General features: G+C 41.0%; 3 protein-coding genes across 9 annotated transcripts in view; 1 reads left to right on the top strand and 2 right to left on the bottom strand.

Annotated features, from left to right (window-relative positions):
• Positions 1-193: 193 nt before the first annotated feature.
• Positions 194-11,477, bottom strand: bcl2l13 (BCL2 like 13). Of its 2 annotated transcripts, none has more exons than XM_017418854.3 (7): positions 11,266-11,477; positions 10,373-10,579; positions 8,460-8,549; positions 7,777-7,933; positions 6,879-6,951; positions 6,653-6,781; positions 194-2,035 (listed from the first exon to the last, which is right to left on the bottom strand). In XM_017418854.3, exons 2-7 carry the CDS (start codon positions 10,512-10,514, stop codon positions 950-952), a joined length of 1,677 nt encoding a protein of 558 aa, XP_017274343.1. In that variant the 5' UTR covers positions 10,515-10,579; positions 11,266-11,477; the 3' UTR covers positions 194-949. The 2 variants fall into 2 exon arrangements, with proteins under 2 accessions (XP_017274343.1, XP_037834087.1); XM_037978159.1 differs by lacking the exon at positions 11,266-11,477 and adding an exon at positions 10,685-10,824.
• A 399-nt stretch (positions 11,478-11,876) lies between these two features.
• Positions 11,877-19,589, top strand: atp6v1e1a (ATPase H+ transporting V1 subunit E1a). Of its 4 annotated transcripts, none has more exons than XR_005233699.1 (12): positions 11,877-12,030; positions 12,396-12,461; positions 12,536-12,645; positions 12,839-12,905; positions 13,152-13,241; positions 13,336-13,404; positions 13,516-13,610; positions 13,771-13,858; positions 14,270-14,360; positions 16,947-17,144; positions 17,824-18,029; positions 18,146-19,589. XR_005233699.1 is itself a non-coding variant. In XM_017418980.3 (10 exons), the coding sequence occupies exons 1-9, from the start codon at positions 11,998-12,000 to the stop codon at positions 14,330-14,332; spliced, it is 681 nt and encodes a 226-aa protein (XP_017274469.1). In that variant the 5' UTR covers positions 11,878-11,997; the 3' UTR covers positions 14,333-14,360; positions 15,792-16,891. The 4 variants fall into 4 exon arrangements, 2 of the variants coding, with proteins under 2 accessions (XP_017274469.1, XP_017274468.1); XR_005233700.1 differs by having other exon boundaries at positions 18,128-19,589; XM_017418980.3 differs by lacking the exons at positions 16,947-17,144; positions 17,824-18,029; positions 18,146-19,589 and adding an exon at positions 15,792-16,891 and having other exon boundaries at positions 11,878-12,030.
• The window catches only part of slc25a18 (solute carrier family 25 member 18), a 12,924-nt gene continuing 7,611 nt past the window's right edge, over positions 14,685-19,997 (bottom strand). For all 3 annotated transcript variants that reach the window (XM_025006558.2, XM_017418975.3, XM_017418976.3), the window contains 7 exons: positions 18,637-18,692; positions 18,331-18,421; positions 18,124-18,239; positions 17,794-18,001; positions 17,015-17,187; positions 16,088-16,163; positions 14,685-15,969 (listed from right to left, as the gene is read on the bottom strand). In XM_025006558.2, coding sequence (XP_024862326.1) covers positions 15,828-15,969; positions 16,088-16,163; positions 17,015-17,187; positions 17,794-18,001; positions 18,124-18,239; positions 18,331-18,421; positions 18,637-18,692 — 862 coding nt within the window. In that variant the 3' untranslated portion in view covers positions 14,685-15,827. The remainder of the gene's footprint in view (positions 15,970-16,087; positions 16,164-17,014; positions 17,188-17,793; positions 18,002-18,123; positions 18,240-18,330; positions 18,422-18,636; positions 18,693-19,997) is intronic.

Raw genomic sequence — 19,997 nt, 5'->3', positions numbered from 1 at the left:
ACATGTCAAGAGGACAAATAACACCTTTTCTGTTCAAATTGCCAACCCGCCACAGTGGCGTGTGTGTTGATCAAATTCACCCGCCACTTCAAATATTTACCCGCATTTGGCCGGTGGCGGGTGATAATTTCCACCCCTGGTTTCTACAGAATGCAGAAGAAGCTGCTTACCTTTAGGCACACAACACATTTTCATCTGTCCTTGGGCAAAATGTTTAATGTTTTAATTCACAAATAATAACACCTTGCATGTACATTATTACATGTTCCAGGTACCTTTTGAAACATGGAGAGAATAGTTCAGTGCCTCACTTAAGTGGTTTAACATTGACACAAAATCGCACTAACTTTAAAACATTATACGCTTGATTTAAGAATTAATACTCAAATTTAAACTAAATTTCAATTTATTTTTTCTGCATAGAAAGGGGAAGAGTAAAAAAGAAAACAAAATTATATTTTTCAGAGCAGTAATGTGTGTGAACTTTAAATTTTATCTATAAGATCATCAGTGACCTTTCTCATGTGTTTAATGATGCAAATAATCAAAAACAAAAAAAAACCCTGAATGTTTGAAGCCACAGACAAGAGGAAACAACTGGAACTTAATAAAGTCTAAAAATAAACTCCTAAAAAGGAACATAAGGGTAAGTTTTAAAATGACTTTAGAAAAGAAACTGCAGCTGAACTCGGACAGAAAAACAGGAACTAAAGGTACAGTGGAGTGATGCGTATTCCTCTGTCTGTTTGCAGCAGCTAATGTCAAATCCTGCAGTAATGCAGATGTGATTAAAATCTGGTCAGCTTAGGGGCACTTCTGTGGAGTTCAAACTTTCAGAAAACTTCAAATTAGATAAATTCAGTACAATCTGTACGGGTCTCATGTCAATATTAAATATTTATTTCTACTGAAGTATTTCGATTTGCACTTTCCTTCACGGGGTCAGTTTCTACCTCCTCCTTAAGAAAATGATACCGATTGATACAGCAGCAAGTAGCACCAGAGCAGCTCCTCCGTAAAGCAGGGCTTGTATCTTCGCTGCTGGCTCCAGCTCCACTGGGTCCTCCTTACCTGGGGTTTCTACAGAGGTCTTCCCAGTTTGGGCTTCACTGAAAGCTACAGGAGCTTCTACGGGGGCCACAGGGGCCTCCTCAGCTGTCGAGGTTTCAGCATCTGGCTCGGCCGCAGCCTCTGGTTCTGGCTGGTGAGGCACTGTGACGGGCTCTGTCTTCTGCGGTGCGTCAGTAGCCGGTTCTGATGTGGCTTCAGGTTCTGCTGGTGCTGTTATGGTTTCCTTGGCTGGAGCTGGGATTTCCACCCCAGAAGGCACCGGGGCAGGGGCAGCAGCTGATTCTGGCTCAGGCTCTGGTTCTTCTGCAGGAACAGGCAAAGGTGTCGGAGGTTTGGGTTCAGCTGGAGGGGAAGCAGCAAGATCTGGGACAGGGGGAAGCAGCTCTGGTTCTGAAGAGACGAGAGAAGGTTCTTCGGACAGGCTTGCAGGTGTCTCAATGACAACTGGCTCCTCTAATGAAATCAGGGAGGCAGGGGGTGTGGAGTCTGCCCCGGCTGATGCTGGAGCAGCTGGAGTCTGGTCCCCGAACTCTGCCCTGAGCTCAGCCAGCTCACTCTCTGTGCCTAAAACACTAATCATGCTTTCTTCTGTCACACCGGCTTCAGCGCCCTCCTCCAGCAGCTCCGTGTCCTCGCGCTCAACGTGGACAATGTCTGAGTTTGAGGAGTTGTTCTCACTGCGCTCGTCAGCCAGAGCCACGCCCTCGTTGCTGTCCAGGCTCTTGACATCCTCAGGGTCCATCGCACTGACTTGTGCCCAGGATTCGTGGCCAGCCAGAGACACAGGTAAGCTTTCCGTCTGCCAGGAGCTCTGATCGCTGCCGTTATCTCCTGTGCAGAGCAGCAACGAGGGAGGGCTGGGCTGCTCGGGATGCTGCTCCTCTGGGATGACGCAAATGTCGTTGCTGTCTTCAGCGATAGTCAAACTGCACTTGTCCTCTGGTACAAGGCCTAAAACATTACCCTGGTACAGACAGAAATGCATGGAAAATTAATGAACATGAACGGTATACCAAAAACAAAAAAACAGAAAAGGTTTTAGGTCATTTTGAGCCAACTTGTTATATAAAGAATAATATTATTTCAGAAAAAAGACCTCCATAGTGTTACTGGTCAAATTTGAAGAAAATATAAACATTTTTAAAGACAAGTACACTTTTTATATCAGAGGGAGGTTAAGATAGATTTATATGTTAAAATATGTCTGAATTCATAATAAAATATTGTCACAAACATTCTGGGCTCACAAAATATCAGCTGCAATGTGTAACTTTAACTTTCTCTGCCACCTAGTGATCAAATATAGATTTTACCCACAGGCCTCTTTTATTATGTAACAGGCACATTATTGCATCATGTGAACATTAATTACATAAAGAACTTGGTAAATGTAATGTGATGCTGCGGACTGCTGAAGACACATTTAAAGTCTAGGTGTTAAAATCTGACTATATTTATTTATCCTGTCAGCATTTAATAAAATTCTTAGCATAAATATGTAGCTTATTTTAGTTTTGCTGAGCATGTAGTGATGTAATGATGAATAAAAAACATGTGCCTAAAAGTAGATTTGATGACTCTGGACAACGATTTTGTGTTTAGGCTGTAAAATCCAACACAGTAACATCCCTGAATCACAGGCTACAGATGTGACAAAATGCATCTTCTTACAGTTTGTTGTAATAAAAACTAAAAAAATAACAGAAGCCACCGGCTTAAGCTGATATGATTTTGTCCCATTCATGTATTCATCAAGGGAGACAAACTAACACTGCTGTGCAGACGTAACAGGCAAAACCAGACACCTGTGTGGATATGACAACTGAGACGGATTCAACGGGTGAGGTGAAGGTTTCATTTGGAACCATTGTGAGAAAGCTGTCGTGCTGCACGTCACAAACAGAAGAGATTCAAACAGGCATGAGGCGCAGAGGTGTTTGTCTGACAGGAATGCTGAATGAGTTTGCATAAAGTGATTCTGACAGCAGAGACGGACTCCCACTGCTGATCGACTCCTCACACCATCCCTGACACAAACATCTAAGTTAGTATTGAACAACGTAAAGACAACTTCTGAAGAACCATGAAGCTCTGAAGGTTATTTTCCTGTCTGTGTGTCCTGCATGCCAGCTGTATCTTGGGTGGAAGGAAAGAGATTAAATCTGATGGCGTTCTATCGTTATCCAACATTCGGATTCTTCATAAGCTGCTTTGCATGTGGAACAGCAGGAGTCATTTCACAAAATCCTCCAGCCTTCAGATGCAGCTGCTGTCAGGTCGGCACAGCAGCACAAAGTTGAAACGTCAAAAACCTTCCAAGGCTTGTTAAATGTGTTCAAACAGACGTAATACTTCCAACATCAACAGCCACACGTTAGGAACCACTTATTATTTAAAACCAACTCTAACCTTTACATGAATTCTGCAGATTAAATCAACTTTCACTTCACACAGCTGCACTACAACAGGTGAGAGCTAGAAATAAATCTAAACATTTCATCTAAACCAATTTTAAAAAACAAAGAAACAAGTATTTACCTCTCAGTCCCATTTTCTCACTGCAGTTTTGTTCTTGCTTCAACGTTTCATGGTGTACTTCAGCAGAGTTACAGCTGAGGAACGCACCAACCCAAGTGTTGTTTTATTGTCAGCTTTAGTTCTCCACCCTTGCCCAAGGACAAACAGAAACCACGACAGACCAGCTCAGATTCTTGTACAGCAAGCCTGCGTTTGTGTTGCCTTTTCACTCTTACTGAGCAAACAGAAATCCTTTAAGACGTTAGACTGATCTTAAATCTAATCAAGAACCAGTCCAGTTAAAACACCAAGAATTCAGTTCTGAAGACCTTAGATTTCCATCCGTTTATGGAACTGGAAAACCCTACTGATGCAAATGTGACATTTTTATTTGCAGCTTTAAAATAAATCAGTAAATATTGTTTTTAGGCAGCCAATGAAGTTGTGGTACCAGTTGAACAGCAGGCAGATGGATGCTCGCTCTTCTTTAATGTTAGCTGTCATATAATGTGTCGTTTCCCCGACTGCAACAGTTAGGACCCTGGGGAGAAGGCTCTTAAAAGCTTTATTTGAATTAATTCATTTAAGGGCTTTTACATTTAGCCCAGGCACTTCTCTGTGGTCCAGGCTCATGCTGATTCAGGGGCACGGCGGTGGAGCTGGAGAGCGGCGCTTATGTAACTCAGGGATCACGGTTTCACTGCACAGGATGCAATCTGACAGGCCCCAAAAGGCCTGGACGGGAGCCGCTACAACACCTTTTCTTAAAATATCACTGAAGCACCACAAAATCAAAGCTGCATCAGCCCAATATAAAACAAAAGGACTATAGAAAATATTTAACTGCCTTTAAAAGATAGAATACTTTGACTGTCTATTTACTATTGAGTCTGGTGTCATAAAGTGTTTTTTCTCTCTGCCACAGTGGGAGGAGGAAGTGTGCCACGTTCAAATTTCAGGACTCACGTTACGTCCAATTCGCAAGAGCAGCCAGATAAAAAGGCTGAAGTCGACACAGAGTTCAGCAGTTTTCACTGTCAGAAGGACAGCCGTCTGATGCTTTAGGATGATAGGTCAGCAGCCTCTTTAACCACAGAGGTTTTTCCTTTTTAATTTAATTCTCCTCATTTATCCCGTCAGACCTCATTAATGTTGCGCTCCTACCCGCCCCAGGCTGCAAACTGTCTGAGGGCAAGTGGCTTTGTTCCTGCCAAATGGAGTGTACATCACATTAGGGTCTTCATAATCCTTACTCTGTTATGCTGCAACTGAAAAAGTTGCAAAAAAGGGAGTCATTCAAACCTAGCACGATGTGTCACTTCTGTCGCGTTAACGTCCTGGAAATTAGGAGGACGAACAGAACATCTATTTTTTAACATCGTCACAGAAAAATTATCACCAACTATGGTCAATAATAAACCTAAAACTTTGGTTTTACAAAGCAGTGTTTGTATTTCTCAGATCGAACACTGTGCTGCGAAAAACCTACGTCAACATTCATGAGAAGCATTTCCTCTGTAACAAGAGGCCGCCATGTTGCCGTAAGGAAAGATCTATTCAGCACCTAAGAATTTGTCACATCAAGACTAATAAGTTCCCTGTTTGCGCCGTTCCAAAGAAAAACATCCTACCTCGGTGCGAATTCTTGAAAGCCCTGGTTTACACTTGAGCGCACAAAGCTCAAGAAAGTCAAACGGACAAGCAAGTCGTCGAGACGGCGTGGAGGTAGAAAGCCCGTTTGTGGATGGCGTGCATGCAGGCAGCTGTCAAAGTAATAGAGATACAACTTGGCTCTCAGTGGCCACGGTGCACATCCTCTGATCTCTCAGCCCTCCCCTGCTTTGTTCCTCCTTCCTGCCTATCACAGCCTCATCATGGACTTTCTCTCCCTCCCTCCATCACTTCCTCCCTCCTTTTCTGCTCATCTTCTAACAACATAACGCTGGGCATGAATGTGGCTTTGTTTAACGCCAATGTGCTGTGTTCACATTACGTTGCACGAAACCAGGCAGAATATCGTGAGGTAATGGCGACAAGAGCGACGGTTACATGTCAGGTCATGTGACTCCTCATCAGTATGACCTCATTTAGAGGGACCAACCACAGGCAGCGCTCTACTTGTTACAACACTGTGGAAATAAAACTGCGCCAGTTTTTCCAAAATACCCTAAAAGTTACAATTAAATGAGCTGTGCATCTATGTCAATATAATCCATTAAAAGTTCTAAAACGTATGGCCAAGAAGGAAAACACATTCATCCCATCACTACTTTGTATACTCCTCTGAAAGTAAATAAGTAAGATTCTGTAGATTTCTTAAACATAATTACAGCACTAAAAAACAGTGTTGGGCATTTAAATATTGTTTATTTATAGAGGAAACGGGATGCATTTTAAAGGGCTTTTGGACTAATTAAAATACTTTTGAACTATAAGCCACACTTACACACACACACACATTGATACAGAACTTCATTTTTACCATCCTTTATCCTGTTAAAAAAATCACTAAAGCAGTTCTTTTTTCCTGGTATAAACACTAAAACATTTAAAAAGGACAAGTCAGGTGTTGAAACAGCGCCCTGATTGGTAGAGGACATTTCCGTGTTACGTATATCATCAATTTAGAAATCATTTTTCACTTTCTGACACATGTATTATGATTGTTTTTGCTCTCTGGTGCCCTCATCTGTACCTGTGTTAGCCACTGCAAGCTTTTCAGTCTGGATGTTAAAGTCCAGCAGGATCTATTCCCTGCCACTAACCCTTGGAGCCATTTCACATGCTGACTTTAAGAATCCCTACTCATATTTGGCACAGCATACAATTTACACTTTGCTGTTATGTCCTGAACGGTCTTATTATTTTCCACTCATACTGAAACCCTGTTTATCTGCTGCCACCAGCAGCAGCTCCATGCTGTCTTTTAGACCGGCTTTTTCTAACTATTTGTGGGTCTTCTCTGTCCTACATGCAGGGCCCTATCCTTCCAAGACGGTTCCTTGTTTTTGTTTTATTTCCAGGTGATGAATAAAATGTGAGAGTCCCAGCAGTAAAAACTCACCCATCCTCCGAGCTGAACGATGTCAGCAGCCTTATCCTCCTCCAGGCAGCACAGCCCCAGTTGCAAAAGTGTTGTCAAAGGTTGGCCCTGGCTTTGTAAAGCCTGGAGCAGCACCAGAGGCACTGCCACCTGGTGGTGGTGAGAGATAAAGCCAGTGTTGTGAAGGTTACAGGGAAAAAAGCAGAAACGTAGTACCAGTAGTAGTAGTAGTAGTAGTATTACAAACCTTGTTCCAGCCTTCCTGTGTATGTGCAGAGAGATCGAGTATTGTGCTTCTGAATCTCTGGTAGTCCAGAGGTCTGAAACACATTGATAATGATATGTAACTTTCATTTAAAATCATTTCCATTAGGTCCAAACAATACTCTCTACCCTGAGGGCTAATTTAATAAATAAAGCAAGTTCAAAGTAAGTTGGCTTGAGTAAAATTACAGATGACAGTTATATAAAAAGGTAATTATAACCTTTATTTTGTTAACCTAGAGTTTCATGTTCAGCTCCTGGCAGTGTTTGGATAAAAGATGCATTTTACACTTCGGTTGAGACTCTTTTTTTTATACCGGATATCACCCTGACACTTATTCAAAAGAAAAAGTTCTCTCTCTGGGTTTTCATTTAATTGTTTTGTTGTCATTGTTTACATTAGAATAATCAACATAAAACGGAAAGCCTGAACTGGTTTAATGACAATAAAAGCTGTTTTATAATATTTATTGTGGCTGTATGCACATGTTAATGCTGCTTTAAATCTTAACACAGTGGAAATTCACCGTCAAATCTTCTAATGAATCATGAAACAGCTTCTGACTGCACAACTACAAAAATTCAGGAATTCACCATACAGACGTATATTAATACTGACTCTATCTTTCCTTTGAGATGGTGAAATGAGCATGTTCTGTAAATAAAGTGAGAAAGCAATAATAATAAAACTGTTTTCATGTAGACCATTTGTTTTAGTTTTTAAGCCATTCATGAAAGTGGGAATAAATTCAAGAAATGCTAATTTAGCAGCACATCTGTGACGTTTACTTTAAATGATTATCTGCTTCAGGACAGCCTGGTAAGTACAACTCATTATGTGAAAAACCTTTTCAAACCAAGTCACAGCTCTGTAAGCTCACCCTGTGAGGAGTGTTTGGACAGCTGCTGGCAGGTGTGTATCGAGATCTTGGGCCACTTTGTCTCCAATCGTAGCGAGGCAGTCTTCTACCGAGTTCTCTGGGTTGGCTGGTCTGAACACCGGGGACAGGTTGATGTCAAATCCTGTGCCGGGAACGGCTGAAATCAGGACAAACCACAGAACCGACAAGCAGTGAAGTTCATCTGTTACAAGCCTAAAAGACGACTTGGGTGTGGGGAAAATCAATTACTCATAGAACACATTCAGAACTCACAAAGTAACATGAAAGCATTTTTCAGATTAGGGGCACCTGCTCATAACAGCTGAGAGCTGAAAATGTCAAAATATTCTAATAAATTAGACTTTCACCAAACCATCCATCATACCTCATCTTCCTCAACATTAAAGATGGAGCTCTGCTGGACTAATCATCCCACAGCTGTGGTTGTATAAAAAAACTAGAGAATAATGTAAAGAAAATCTGTAAAATCTACATTTATTTTCAGGGTACCATGTTGTCATGTGTCATATAACTGTTTCAAGTTTCCAGCTGTGCACAAAAGCAAGTTGTAGTAGAATTTAAACCACTGTTCCTAAGTGGAAATAAATGACTCAAGACTTGGGTTGAACATTTTGTTAAACAACGGGAACAGGAGGTGTCAGTGTGCGACTGTGACAACTTACAAGCAGAAATGTCCACCTCCAGCTGCCTCAGCTCTTTCTTTATCTCCTCTTTTAGCCTTCTGTCCCTTTCCTTCTTATTCTGGGCATCTCCTGAAAGAGAGAAATACATTTACTATCAGACAACCACTTCAGGATCTGTATGCTCAAAATACAAACAGAACAATAAAGGTTTTATTTATATTTTAATTCAAAATGCCTCTTGAGTTTTCATTCCACCTTAACTGCACATCGTAGGTTTACAGGCGGTTTAAAAGGATTATTTGCCAATGTTTTTATTTCATAAAAGACTGATTACATAAAAGAAAAATAACATTTTACCGACAAAAACATTCAATAAACATTAAACCAGACTTGTTCTGTGCACGTGGATCTAAAGGGTAAAGTTAAACATCTGTAGAGTCCAGCATAATGGAAAGTCTGTGATACCTGCACCCTTATAACAACGCTTAACAACACGGTTTGCAAACAAACCGTTGTGCAAACATACATAAACACCAAGTTTGCTGCAGGGAAGAGTCATCTTTTCAAGTTAGGTGCAACAAACATGTCTTTCCACAGATTTTATACCTTGCTTGCATTATACGTTGGAGCTCAAACAAGAAGAAAACCTGATGATAACCTCGTCATTGTTTGGATTTAGGGCACCGCTGCACAGCTTGTGAGGAAGTGAATTATTTACTAAATTGACTCTACACTGCTGGGGATGTAATAAACTCTGCAAAGGCAGAAAAAAAAAACCCTCACAAAAACAAAAACTGCACTCAGAAATACCCAGGAGTTTTCAAATTCACACAAGACGGTTTCTGGTAGAAACCACTTAGTCACCTGAAAAGAAAAGTTAATCATCGGTTCTGTTCATAAATCCAGTTCAGAGGCACTGGTTATTTCCACTTTAATGGGCTGATGACTTCTGGTTCTGCTGGTTTGTAACAGCGATCAACAGAAATATTACTTCTGAGTGACTTAATGACAGAATAATTAACATTTCACATTTTCTTGGCTGTAATCAAATACTGTTTTTTTTATTTTATTGCCCCCCTTCCATCTTCTTTTTTCTGTCCTTGTCCCGTCAGCTTGTGTACGAACACCCTGAGGATCAGAGTTGGGTTTTCCTGGGTGTTTTGCTGTGTCAGCACGCAGCCAGACAGCTAGGCAGACAACTATTTCGCTTCAGCCTATTGGCGTGCGAGTAATCCTACAGTGATTGCACATGACAGGCTGTCAGAAATTGGACCGGGCCGAGCGGAAAGCGGGGATCAGGCAGTCATCTGTCCCTCTTTGCCCATTTCAAACATGCACAAAAAAATGTACAGAAAACTCACACAACTCCCACAGTGCTTTTTTTATCTCCTCAAAATACAGGAGCATTTTTTCCTGATTACCCTATATAAAGAAAGACAAGCATACCCTAAAGTTCCATTTCTGCTTTTGTTCAAACAAGAGGGATGTTTCTCTCACTGCAATCAAAAATACAGAGCAGGCAGAACATTCTTGCACAAAGGAGGCACCAAAATGTGCAGGATGAAATAAAAAGAACCATACTGTGTAGAAATGTGGTCAACAAACTTACTGATCTCGGTCTTTAGAACGGCACGCACAAAGGAAACAGAACGGATAAAATAAAGTCATGGCATAGGGTTTCAATAAAGGAATCTGGAAAGAGAGATCAGTCTGGAAACCAGATTGGAATATTAGAGCGATTTTAGTTATGTGATGTTGTACATATTCATTTATTTACAAGCACTTGGCTACATTAAAGCCATCTGAATCCCAAAGCCAGAGCCAAGTTGCGCTGAAAACAGGTGGCTACATGCCCACACACTCAAAACACCTTGGGTTGCAGCCACATGTGCACAGGCATAAAACTCTTTTAGAGCTCAGTGTGAATGTAATCACCAAATCCCACCTCTCACCTTGATCTGTTGATGGCATCTGCGACCTCCCAACAGACAGCATTCCCAGGTAGTTCAGCAGAATGTATTTGGTTTCATAGTGGAAAGCTGCAGGCACAGCGGTGATCCCTGAGGGAGAAGAGGTGGGGTCCAAGGTCGCCATTAATTAGACATGTGTCAAGACTATCAGGCACATTAAATCTTAAGAGTCAAAGCTGAACGTCTGGCCTGTGAAGAAAGGACATGGCAATCATTAAAACAGTCTGATCAGGTGATTCAAAGTTTTTAACAATCTGTACTCAGAGACTGGTTCCTCTAACAGCTGTTACATACATTATATAAAACACATTGTCTGTGCCCTCTGTTCAAGGAGACGCGCTTTGCCCCATGCATTAAAGGGAAAGTGCGTACATCTTAACTAAATGTAATTATCTCTTTGCTGCACATATTTTACAGCCTCCTGTCGCGTTTAAGCTTGCCATCTAAAAAAAAAAAAGATGACACCTTCATGTGGACTAAAAACTTCCATTATTGTCAAGTCTGCCAATTTAATACGAGACTTCCGGGTAAAACTGTCAAAGTAAAACCCTTTGCGCCAAATAGGAGTAAAACGAAAACCCCACCATTCATTTACATTTATGTAATTCTAATACGAACCAATCCAGCTACCATCGAGTCTTTATACACCTTTTGGCATCGCAAAGATATCGCCTGTTCTGAATTATAAACAAGATAGTTTAAGCTAACAGGTGTCTCGTTCAAAGAAAACATTTTGTTTTGTTAAAAACAAGCCCACAACACACTGTAGCACGCACGCAAGTTAAGGTTAGCTAGCTTAACGCAGCACGTTTCGGGGAACTATTTCGGTAACAGGAAACTTCATTTTAACTTAACGTGGGCTCGGCAAGTCTTACCGTCCTTTCCCGAAGGCAAATAGGTGCTAACAGACCACAAGCTGGGGGGAATTATGCGACACAGCCGTCGCTGTCTGTATAGGTTGCTAATAAAAAATAAAAAAAAAATGAGCGGACCACCACTGGCTGGCAGCAGTTAGCGCACAGCACGACTCACGTACACAAGGTGCTCTGAATGAAGAGCGACGAGCGAAATTACGACACCGCTGTTCCTGTGACACCTTTCAAAATAACGGCTTTTTCGCCAGCTGACCGACCCCGGACGACTTTTAAAGCAATACAGGAACGAGAGGCTTTATTTGAAAAAATAAAATAAAAAGGCGTTCAGTGTGGGAAAAAAACGTTCTTTTTTGCGTATCCTAGCAACCGTTGGAGCACGAGTTTAGCTCAACGTGCAAGTTCAACCTCTACAGGAAGTGTTGCCAAATAAAAATTACACTTTAAGAAAAAAAAAGAAAGCGGCGCCCACAAAACATTACTGATTCTGGCGTTATTGTAGCTGCTATTTTGCTAACGGCTAAAAGTCTCATTATAGGTATAAAAAAATAAAATAAACAACCTCCCTTTTATTTTGAAAGTTTTAACCGGAAGTCTCCCGTGACAGGCTTGGCTAGCAACTTAAAAAAAAGAGCCAGTACTCTTCTTGACGGCTGCTTTTTTCGCCACAAAGCAGAAGCGGCGCTGAAGATTCATTCCAGGCTTTAAAATAAGAAAACTATAAAAATAACAAACATGGCTCTCACCGACGCTGACGTCCAGAAACAGGTAAAGACGTAAAAGTCGCAAACGGCTGCGTTTAATGACGTTCGCGACGTCGACAAAACTCAATGTAAACAAAACAAAAACCCGAAGCTAACGGACCAAAACCGACCCGGGCAACTTTTTAGCTGCTTATTTATTTTGCCAGTTATTTTTACAGTGTTACGCATTAAAACAAGTTAATAAAAAAAGTAGCTGTCGTAAACATATTAAAGTTTGTTTGAGACAAATTGAGAAAGTGCAAAGTGAGAGTCTCCAAAACAGAATGTTAAGTGTTTTATGAACCTCGAATTGGTTTTATTTACCAAGTCAGCAAATGTAAAACAAATTAACATTTACATTTAAACAAATGATTTCGACTCCTGTGGCAGATCAAGCACATGATGGCCTTCATAGAGCAAGAAGCCAATGAGAAAGTGGAGGAAATCGAAGCTAAGGTAATTAAATTATCCCTCAGTTTGACATTCCTGCGAGTTCTGTGACCCCAAAGTGAAGCAGCATTTGTCTGCAGGCAGAGGAAGAGTTCAACATTGAGAAGGGCCGACTGGTGCAGACCCAGAGAGTGAAAATCATGGACTACTTCGAGAAGAAGGAGAAGCAGATTGAGCAGCATAAGAAAATGTGAGTTGTTTTGTCACTTAATGAAAGATTATTTGTGAGTCCAAAGGATGCAGTCATGCTCACTGCACTGAACAGTAGGCCTCTGATATAGAAGCACACACACTGGATAAGAACCAGAACTGAAAACAAGCAGGTAAGTTGGTCTGCTGCGTATAAAACTCCTGATAAAGTAACGGTAACCTTCTGTTTTCAGCCAGATGTCTAACCTGAAGAACCAAGGGAGGCTGAAGGTGCTGAAGGCTCGAGATGACATGGTCACGGTGAGACCTCAGCGCTCGTGTCTTAACATGGATTTGCATAATATGTGTTGGCTGTGGTGCAAAAAACATGTCGCCATGCATTCACACGACTTCTTTAAAACAGATGTTGTGAATAAAAATGTCAACAGAAGGTGTTTGTTGAACTAAATGTTCACTCGCCATGTGGTATTGACAGTAAATGACTCGCAACAACAATGACTCAGGAAATATCCGACTTTTCTCCTTCTGTCCATGTTTATGTTTAAGGATCTGCTAAATGAGGCTCGTCAAAGACTTTCAGAGATCGCTAAAGATCCCAGTCGGTACTCCAAACTGCTGGAGGGGCTGGTGCTTCAGGTAAAATATCCAGCTTCTGCCTTTTAAAAAAAATACTGGCAAATCAGCCAGTTTGTATTCATAATTTTTATTATTATTTTAATTAACCTTTTAGGGATTTTACCAACTGCTTGAGCCTAAAGTGACGATCCGCTGCCGACAGCAGGATGTAGAAATGGTTCAGGTGAGATTGAGTAGACGGCCGTTTTGCACGTGTGATTATTGTAACAGTTTACTTCAAAAGCACAGGCTTTTCCCTGCATGACAAACTGTGTGTCGATGCTTTCTGCGACAGGCTGCAGTTGATAAGAACATTCCTATCTACCAAGAGGCGGTGAAGATCAAGATAAAGGTCAAAATTGACCAGGATCGTTTTCTTCCATCTAACATGTGAGCTGGGCTAACGTACAGTAACTAAAACTTCACTTCTTTCCTTTGATTTTAAATGTCCTGGAAGTTTCTGTCTTCCTTTGACTGAGATTAGAAAGAGTTGAACTGAGTTTCATTCCGTGTCAGGTTTACACTGATTGTTTTTTCTTTGTTTTTACAGCGGTGGAGGAGTTGAAATGTATAATGACAATGGGAAGATCAAGGTTTCCAACACTCTGGAGAGCAGGCTCGAACTCATGGCACAACAGGTACAAAAATGTGCTGAGTGTGCAGTTTATTAACACCATCAAATTCAGTTCCTGACATTCATCTGTAGGGGGCAGCACAGCTCTATTAATCCCTTTTTAGCCTGAAGAACTGAGAGTAAAAGTCAGACTCATTTACTGTATTTAAAAATGGTGATACTTTTATTAACAATCAGTAATCATGTTAGTAATGGATAAACTCTGACACTCAGTTTCATGTAGGGCATGAAAAGGGATAATTCTGTCATTTTTGTGTTGTGTTTTGAGGTGATAAATGTTTTGTTCTGTGTAAATTTCCCCTCCCTTTTGAACATGACTACAGAGGCTGCCAAGTGGATTATTAATGACCAATAATAATCGTGAAATGGCAGAAAATGACTCGTATGTGTTGTATGATTCTTTCTTCCCTTACAGATGATGCCTGAAATCAGAGTGATGTTATTTGGTGCCAACCCTAACCGTAGGTTCCTGGATTAACAGTGTTTTCAAACAGAGCAGCTTTAAGGTGACCACTGAACCCCGTAACAGAAGAAATGGTCAACAAATACTATAAAAGGGATGGTTTTGTTTATTTTTATAAACTGGTGGACTGACTAATAACTCAGCAAGTGCTCTTTAACTCGTGAATAATTGTCCTCTCACTTACCTCACTAAGATATGTTAAAGTGAAAAAGCTGCGTACCAAAGATGTCTTTGCAGACTTTTGCAGTCTGTTTTCTGTGTAAACTACAGCCAAAGAAACGTAGCATGATGTGCATGTGTGTTTGTTTCATTGCTTTGCATTGTTCTAAAATAAAAATGGAAAAACAATCACACAGATAATTCAGCATGTTGGTGATATTTTTATTTACATCTTGTAAACAAACGGTTTTCTCAGGCTGCGTATTCTACAGTGAGGTAAATGTAGTAGCCTAGGGACAATAGTCACATCCAAAATCTGTCTTGTATTAAAAAGTAAAAAAAAAAAAAAGCTTTTAGTGTCACCCTGTGGGTTAAAGTAATACCTGTTGGCAAAACGAGCTGCCTTACTTCCTCCTCGGGCCTAACAGTTATAATTGTCTTTGCTATGTTGATTCATTTAAGACTTAAAGTTTTGAGGCTTTATGAACTATCAGCAACAATAAGGCGTGGATTGCATCTGTTTCACATCATTCGAAGCAACATGTTTATTTTACCGTAGCTAAGAAAGAAACTTAACCATCTCAGTTTTACTTCAGGACAATGTGACAGTAGCCCCGCAGTCCAACGTGTGGCCTTTGAGCAGGAAGTGAGCTGCGTTTGAAGGTGCATTGTATGCTATCGCAGGGATTAAAGAATTACCAACAGATTAGCAAAAGACCTTCGAGAGATTGGCAAAGAGCTCCTCCCAGTCCAGCAAAAGATTACAACTCTGACCTACAGGAAGGAGTGGGAGGAATGCATAACAAGGTGAGCAGATGGTTGGCAAGTTCCTGTTTGAGAGGAGATGTCACAAAAAAACACCTAACTGATTGACTCTGGAAGATAAAACTACTTGGCATTAAGTGTTTTAGATATCGACTGAGAACAAAGATGATGCCCAAACCAGAGAGGTCGGATTGGTAGGCATTTTAGTTAGCAGCCTCAAAAATAATAAACAACAGTTCTTTCATTACAGCCAGACAGAATAATCCCCTCTTAGGTGAAAGAAACGGGCTCAGACATACTGTTGCACCAAGCAGCACTTTGGCTCACAGACATTCTGTAACACATACTTTACTCTCAGTTTAGTTACACACACAGAACCCAGCAAACAGCATGCCGAAACCTAGAAAATGAATTAATAGCATGAACTTGTCCACTTTTTAGTAAGTCGAATGTCTTAATAATCTCTCTTCCTTTGGTTAGTGGAGAATGGCTGCGTTTCTCTGGATCCTCTGTGCTGATTAAAGCAGCATGTTTTGTTTTGTTTTAACAGAAACTACACAACCGCCACCAACTTTTCCAGTTGCTGCTATCCTAACAAACCCAGAACCGCCTCTCCTACCCCGAGAAAGTAAACGCCCTGCGCGATTCCAAAAAGAGGAGCGATGACTAAAGCGCGACATGTTGCGCCCTTCAGGAACGCTGATGGGCCCTCCCGCCTCATGATGCGCCTGGAAAACACACACACACAGGACAAGTTTTCTTTTAAAAAGACAAGAAAAAGAAGCATTATATGTTACTGATTAAAAGTTAGGGAAGCACGTGTTCCGTTCCAGACTCCAGCCTTACTTGGTGCAGTCGAGAATTCCTCTGTATGTGTCCTCCCCTTCACCTTTTTGCAAAGTCTGAAGACGGGTCTTGATTACTGCGTGCGTTTATAAAACAAGGACACACTCAATACACTTTGCCACTTGGAGCATAAAACTACTTTTAGTAGTAAACACAAAAAAAATCAACAGATTTACTGTGATAACATTATTTACACTTAATGGCTGTAAACGTTAGTAGACCTTTGACCCACTGACATTATTATGGTCCTTCTTATAGTCGAATCTAATTTAATGTCCCAAGATATTCTGTATTGTTAATGAACTGACCTATTGTTAAAAAATAATGTTTCCATGGCATGTATAGTGTTACCTACTGACTACAAGCTTCAATTCTTATCATTTTGAAGATTTAAAAATGACCTGACTCTTACTGACTTGTTGCCAATTAACCTAATTAGTTGTAAAATTCACTTCTAGCTGTTTTGTTGCCCCTGTTTCCGCTTTTTAAAAATAGGTTGCTGCAACAAAATTAAAAATTACCTAATTTTATCCTAAAAATCTTTCAGTTTCTTAGTTTAAACTTTTGGTGTTTATTGTGTTTCATTGTGAATAAAATATAAGCATTGCATTCTGTTTTTTTCTTATGAGCATTGTATTGCTTTATAGTAAATTACTCATGTCAGCAAAATTATTGTTAACTACACAGTATTTATTCTTAGATTATTTGCAAACACAAGCAGTGGTTGCTTTAATATGTCTATTTTGAATATTACAAATTTTTTGACATTAACTGCTTATTAAACGATTTGTTTATTGGACTGTGGCACTTGAATGGTTCCTGATACCTTCACACGTTAAGTTGTCTCTGTTTCTTACAGAGGCAGTGGTGTTCATCTTCATTTTGAAGGTAGCCCCCTTTGCATCTCTGTCTCTGTCTCCAACCTACCGTCCAGCGGTGTTACGGCCACAGCTGCCACAGATCCAGCACAGCAGCCTGCCATGAAGGACTGCCAGAACGGTGCCTTGGCCTGCACATCAGCCTGGCTGCCCGTGGTCCCTCGGCCCAGAGCATTGAGGTTGGCGAACAGAGGGAAGTAGATCATCGAGAAAGGGACATCCCTGAAATAAAGCACAAATTTTAATGAAGATATATTAAATGTGGAAGAAATGAAAGGCAATCTAAAGTAAAGACTAATACTGGTTGGGTTGATGAGAAGAAAATAGATGTTGGATAATTAAAAGGGAAATAGAAATTATTGTAAAGTCATGAGAGGGGAAGCAATTCAATAACGCCACAACAAGCAGACATAGCTGCAGGACTCTATTGATCAGTGATTTCTAGATTTGTCCCAACAAACCCAGCTGGAGTTATGTATTCTAAAATCAGCTCAGTAACGACAGTGTTGACTGGAAGAAAACCAAGTGAACCCAGACAACAGTTCATGGTGACGTAGCTAATGGTTTCTGTCATAAAGGCTAAGTATAAATGGTACAATAGTACAAAAGGTGACACCAGAGACATAAATAGTTTGATAATTAGATGAAAAGGATCTTACACACACATTGAAAGTCTCTGTTGTGAGCTGAAACTATATAAATACAGGTCAGCTAAATGTTATTACAGCTAATGTATCTGATAGAGCTGATGATGAGGAAGAGACATGTTTTCAGTAATATTCGCTGTGATTAGCTGGTGTAGATGTGTAATGTTTTATGTGTGTTGACCTCATTAAAGTGGCTCCTGCCCCCTTGTAGAGGCCAGCCAAGCCACGGGTCTTCAGGAGCTCCACAGTGATGCCGGTGGCTGAGGGCCGCTGAGGACGAGGTGGTTGGGTTTGTGGTGGAGGGGCCACGAATGATGGAGCGGGGCCAGGGCCCGCAGCCGGAGCTGGAGCCGGAGCTGGAGCTGGAGCAGGCATAGGTCTTTGTGCAGCTAATGGATGAACAGAAATCCATCTCAGGTGAGAAAACACTGAGAACCTGACACAAGTGTCTTTGTAAAAAGTGTGATGATATAATGTTTACACTGTGTTCTTTTTATTTGCTCTAACTCACAAAGCCTTCCTGCATCTTGCAGCTGAATTTTGAGCATCTCCATGGGAGTTGTGACCACCACCTGACAGGTCCCAGCCCCACACCCAGCCAGGACCTCCCCCCACAGGGGCAGATGCCTGAGCAGCATCAGTGACAGTGGGTCAGTCAGTACAATGTGGAAATAATGGGATCCTGTCATGAATTTGTTTGAGCATATTCACAACTTACCCATCTTTTGAGAGCTTTTGTCTGAAGACATCATTGGCTGCCAGTTTGATAGCTTTTTCCGGTGTAACTAGCGTGAGGTTCACTGCTGCACCTACAGAAGACAAACAGGCCGATGGCAGAGAAACACAACACTCTCCAATAAAATAAACACATAAAGCAGACAGCTTAGTGCTGCACGCTGAGTGTACATGGCTGCATATAATGGTTACTATATTAAAATGGTTTAGGGCCTGTGGGCAGCATAGGTGGAGAGATTACATTCACAGCAGTGTAGTCAGTTACATGGATTAGATATGCAAACAGTACCTCTGTAGCAGCCAAAGTATCCCTCTGACCGAACCGTCTTGGCCAGACAGTCAAACCTTTAAAGGCAATAAAGATAAAAACAATTATTGTATTATTATTATGTGTTATTTTACAGAATATGATGTGATTTCATAACGTTCCTCGTTGTAGTATTCACATCTTATAACTCTACAGACAAACGGATGAATTCAAAGGTGGAATTCTTCATTTATAGGCAGTTGCTGCAGCTGAAAGCCCCAAATGCAACAAAAAGCAACGTTAAGCTACTTTGAAATGCTTGTTTGATTTGCAAAGAGAAAACAAAAGTGAAAAACTGTCTCTCAGTGAAAGGAAGCAGTTAGTCAGACTATTTTTCCTGAATGAGTCACAGTGGAAAACCACAGACTGCTGAAGCAAACAGGATGACCCCACCCAATCAGATGTGTGCTGTTCAGTCTTTTCCCTCTGTATTTATTTAGTTTTGTCTCAAACAAAATCATGATCACAAGCAGAATGTGACCAGTTTAATTTAACTACAGCTCAGGGCTCAAAGTTTCCATGAAGCTGACTCAGGGGGAAAATATGTGAGGATCGAAAACCAACCCTACTTTCAGAAAAACTGCAGTTATATCCTAACCTTTTATTCCCCTGACAACTACACAGGAAACAGCTTTAAGAGTTTTAACCAACCTCACTGTATTTATAAACAATAATAGGCCTAAATAAATCTAATAAATGGGAAAAATGAAAGAACAGGTTTAACCAAAGTACATTTATCTCTAATCTGGAAGATTCTACAATCAGCATATTAACTGGTGACTGCTGACGGTGTCTGGAGTGGATGTATAAGGATGGGTTAGTCTTCCTACCCAAGAACTGCTTGTGGCTTGGCGTGTTGTGTCAAATTCCAGAAAATTAATGGTGATTAATGGCAAAACTGTAATGAGCCTATGGGTTTTAACATCAGTGGTTAATGCTGTGAGAAAAAACCAGGTTTACGTCTTTGTGTCACAGCTTCATCTGTTCCTGCCACGCCTCTTGCCTCTAGTCATGCCACAGCCACGTAACTTCCCACTCCCAGTTCCAAGCCACGCCCATGTTACCATGCCCACGTAATCATAGTCATCTGTTTCACCATGCTTAAATACTCACAACTCCCAGTCATTCTTCGCCAGATTATTGAAAGCCTTCAAGCCAGTAGATGTCCAGCGTATTATCCATGTCTTTGCCTGATCACGACCCTTGCCTGTCCCTCGACCCACGTCTCTTGCCTGCCCCTTTCTGGACACCTTATCGGACTCTGCTTCCTGGTACTCGACCTTGCTACGTTTCTCTGGACTTCGCCTCTTGGATTTGCCCCTTTTGGATTTGGCTTCTGCTCT

This window comes from Kryptolebias marmoratus, linkage group LG11, assembly GCF_001649575.2.
Source record: "Kryptolebias marmoratus isolate JLee-2015 linkage group LG11, ASM164957v2, whole genome shotgun sequence".
Classification (NCBI taxonomy): domain Eukaryota; kingdom Metazoa; phylum Chordata; class Actinopteri; order Cyprinodontiformes; family Rivulidae; genus Kryptolebias; species Kryptolebias marmoratus.
Note: the sequence above shows the minus strand (reverse complement) of the source record. Positions and strands in the feature narration are given on the sequence as shown.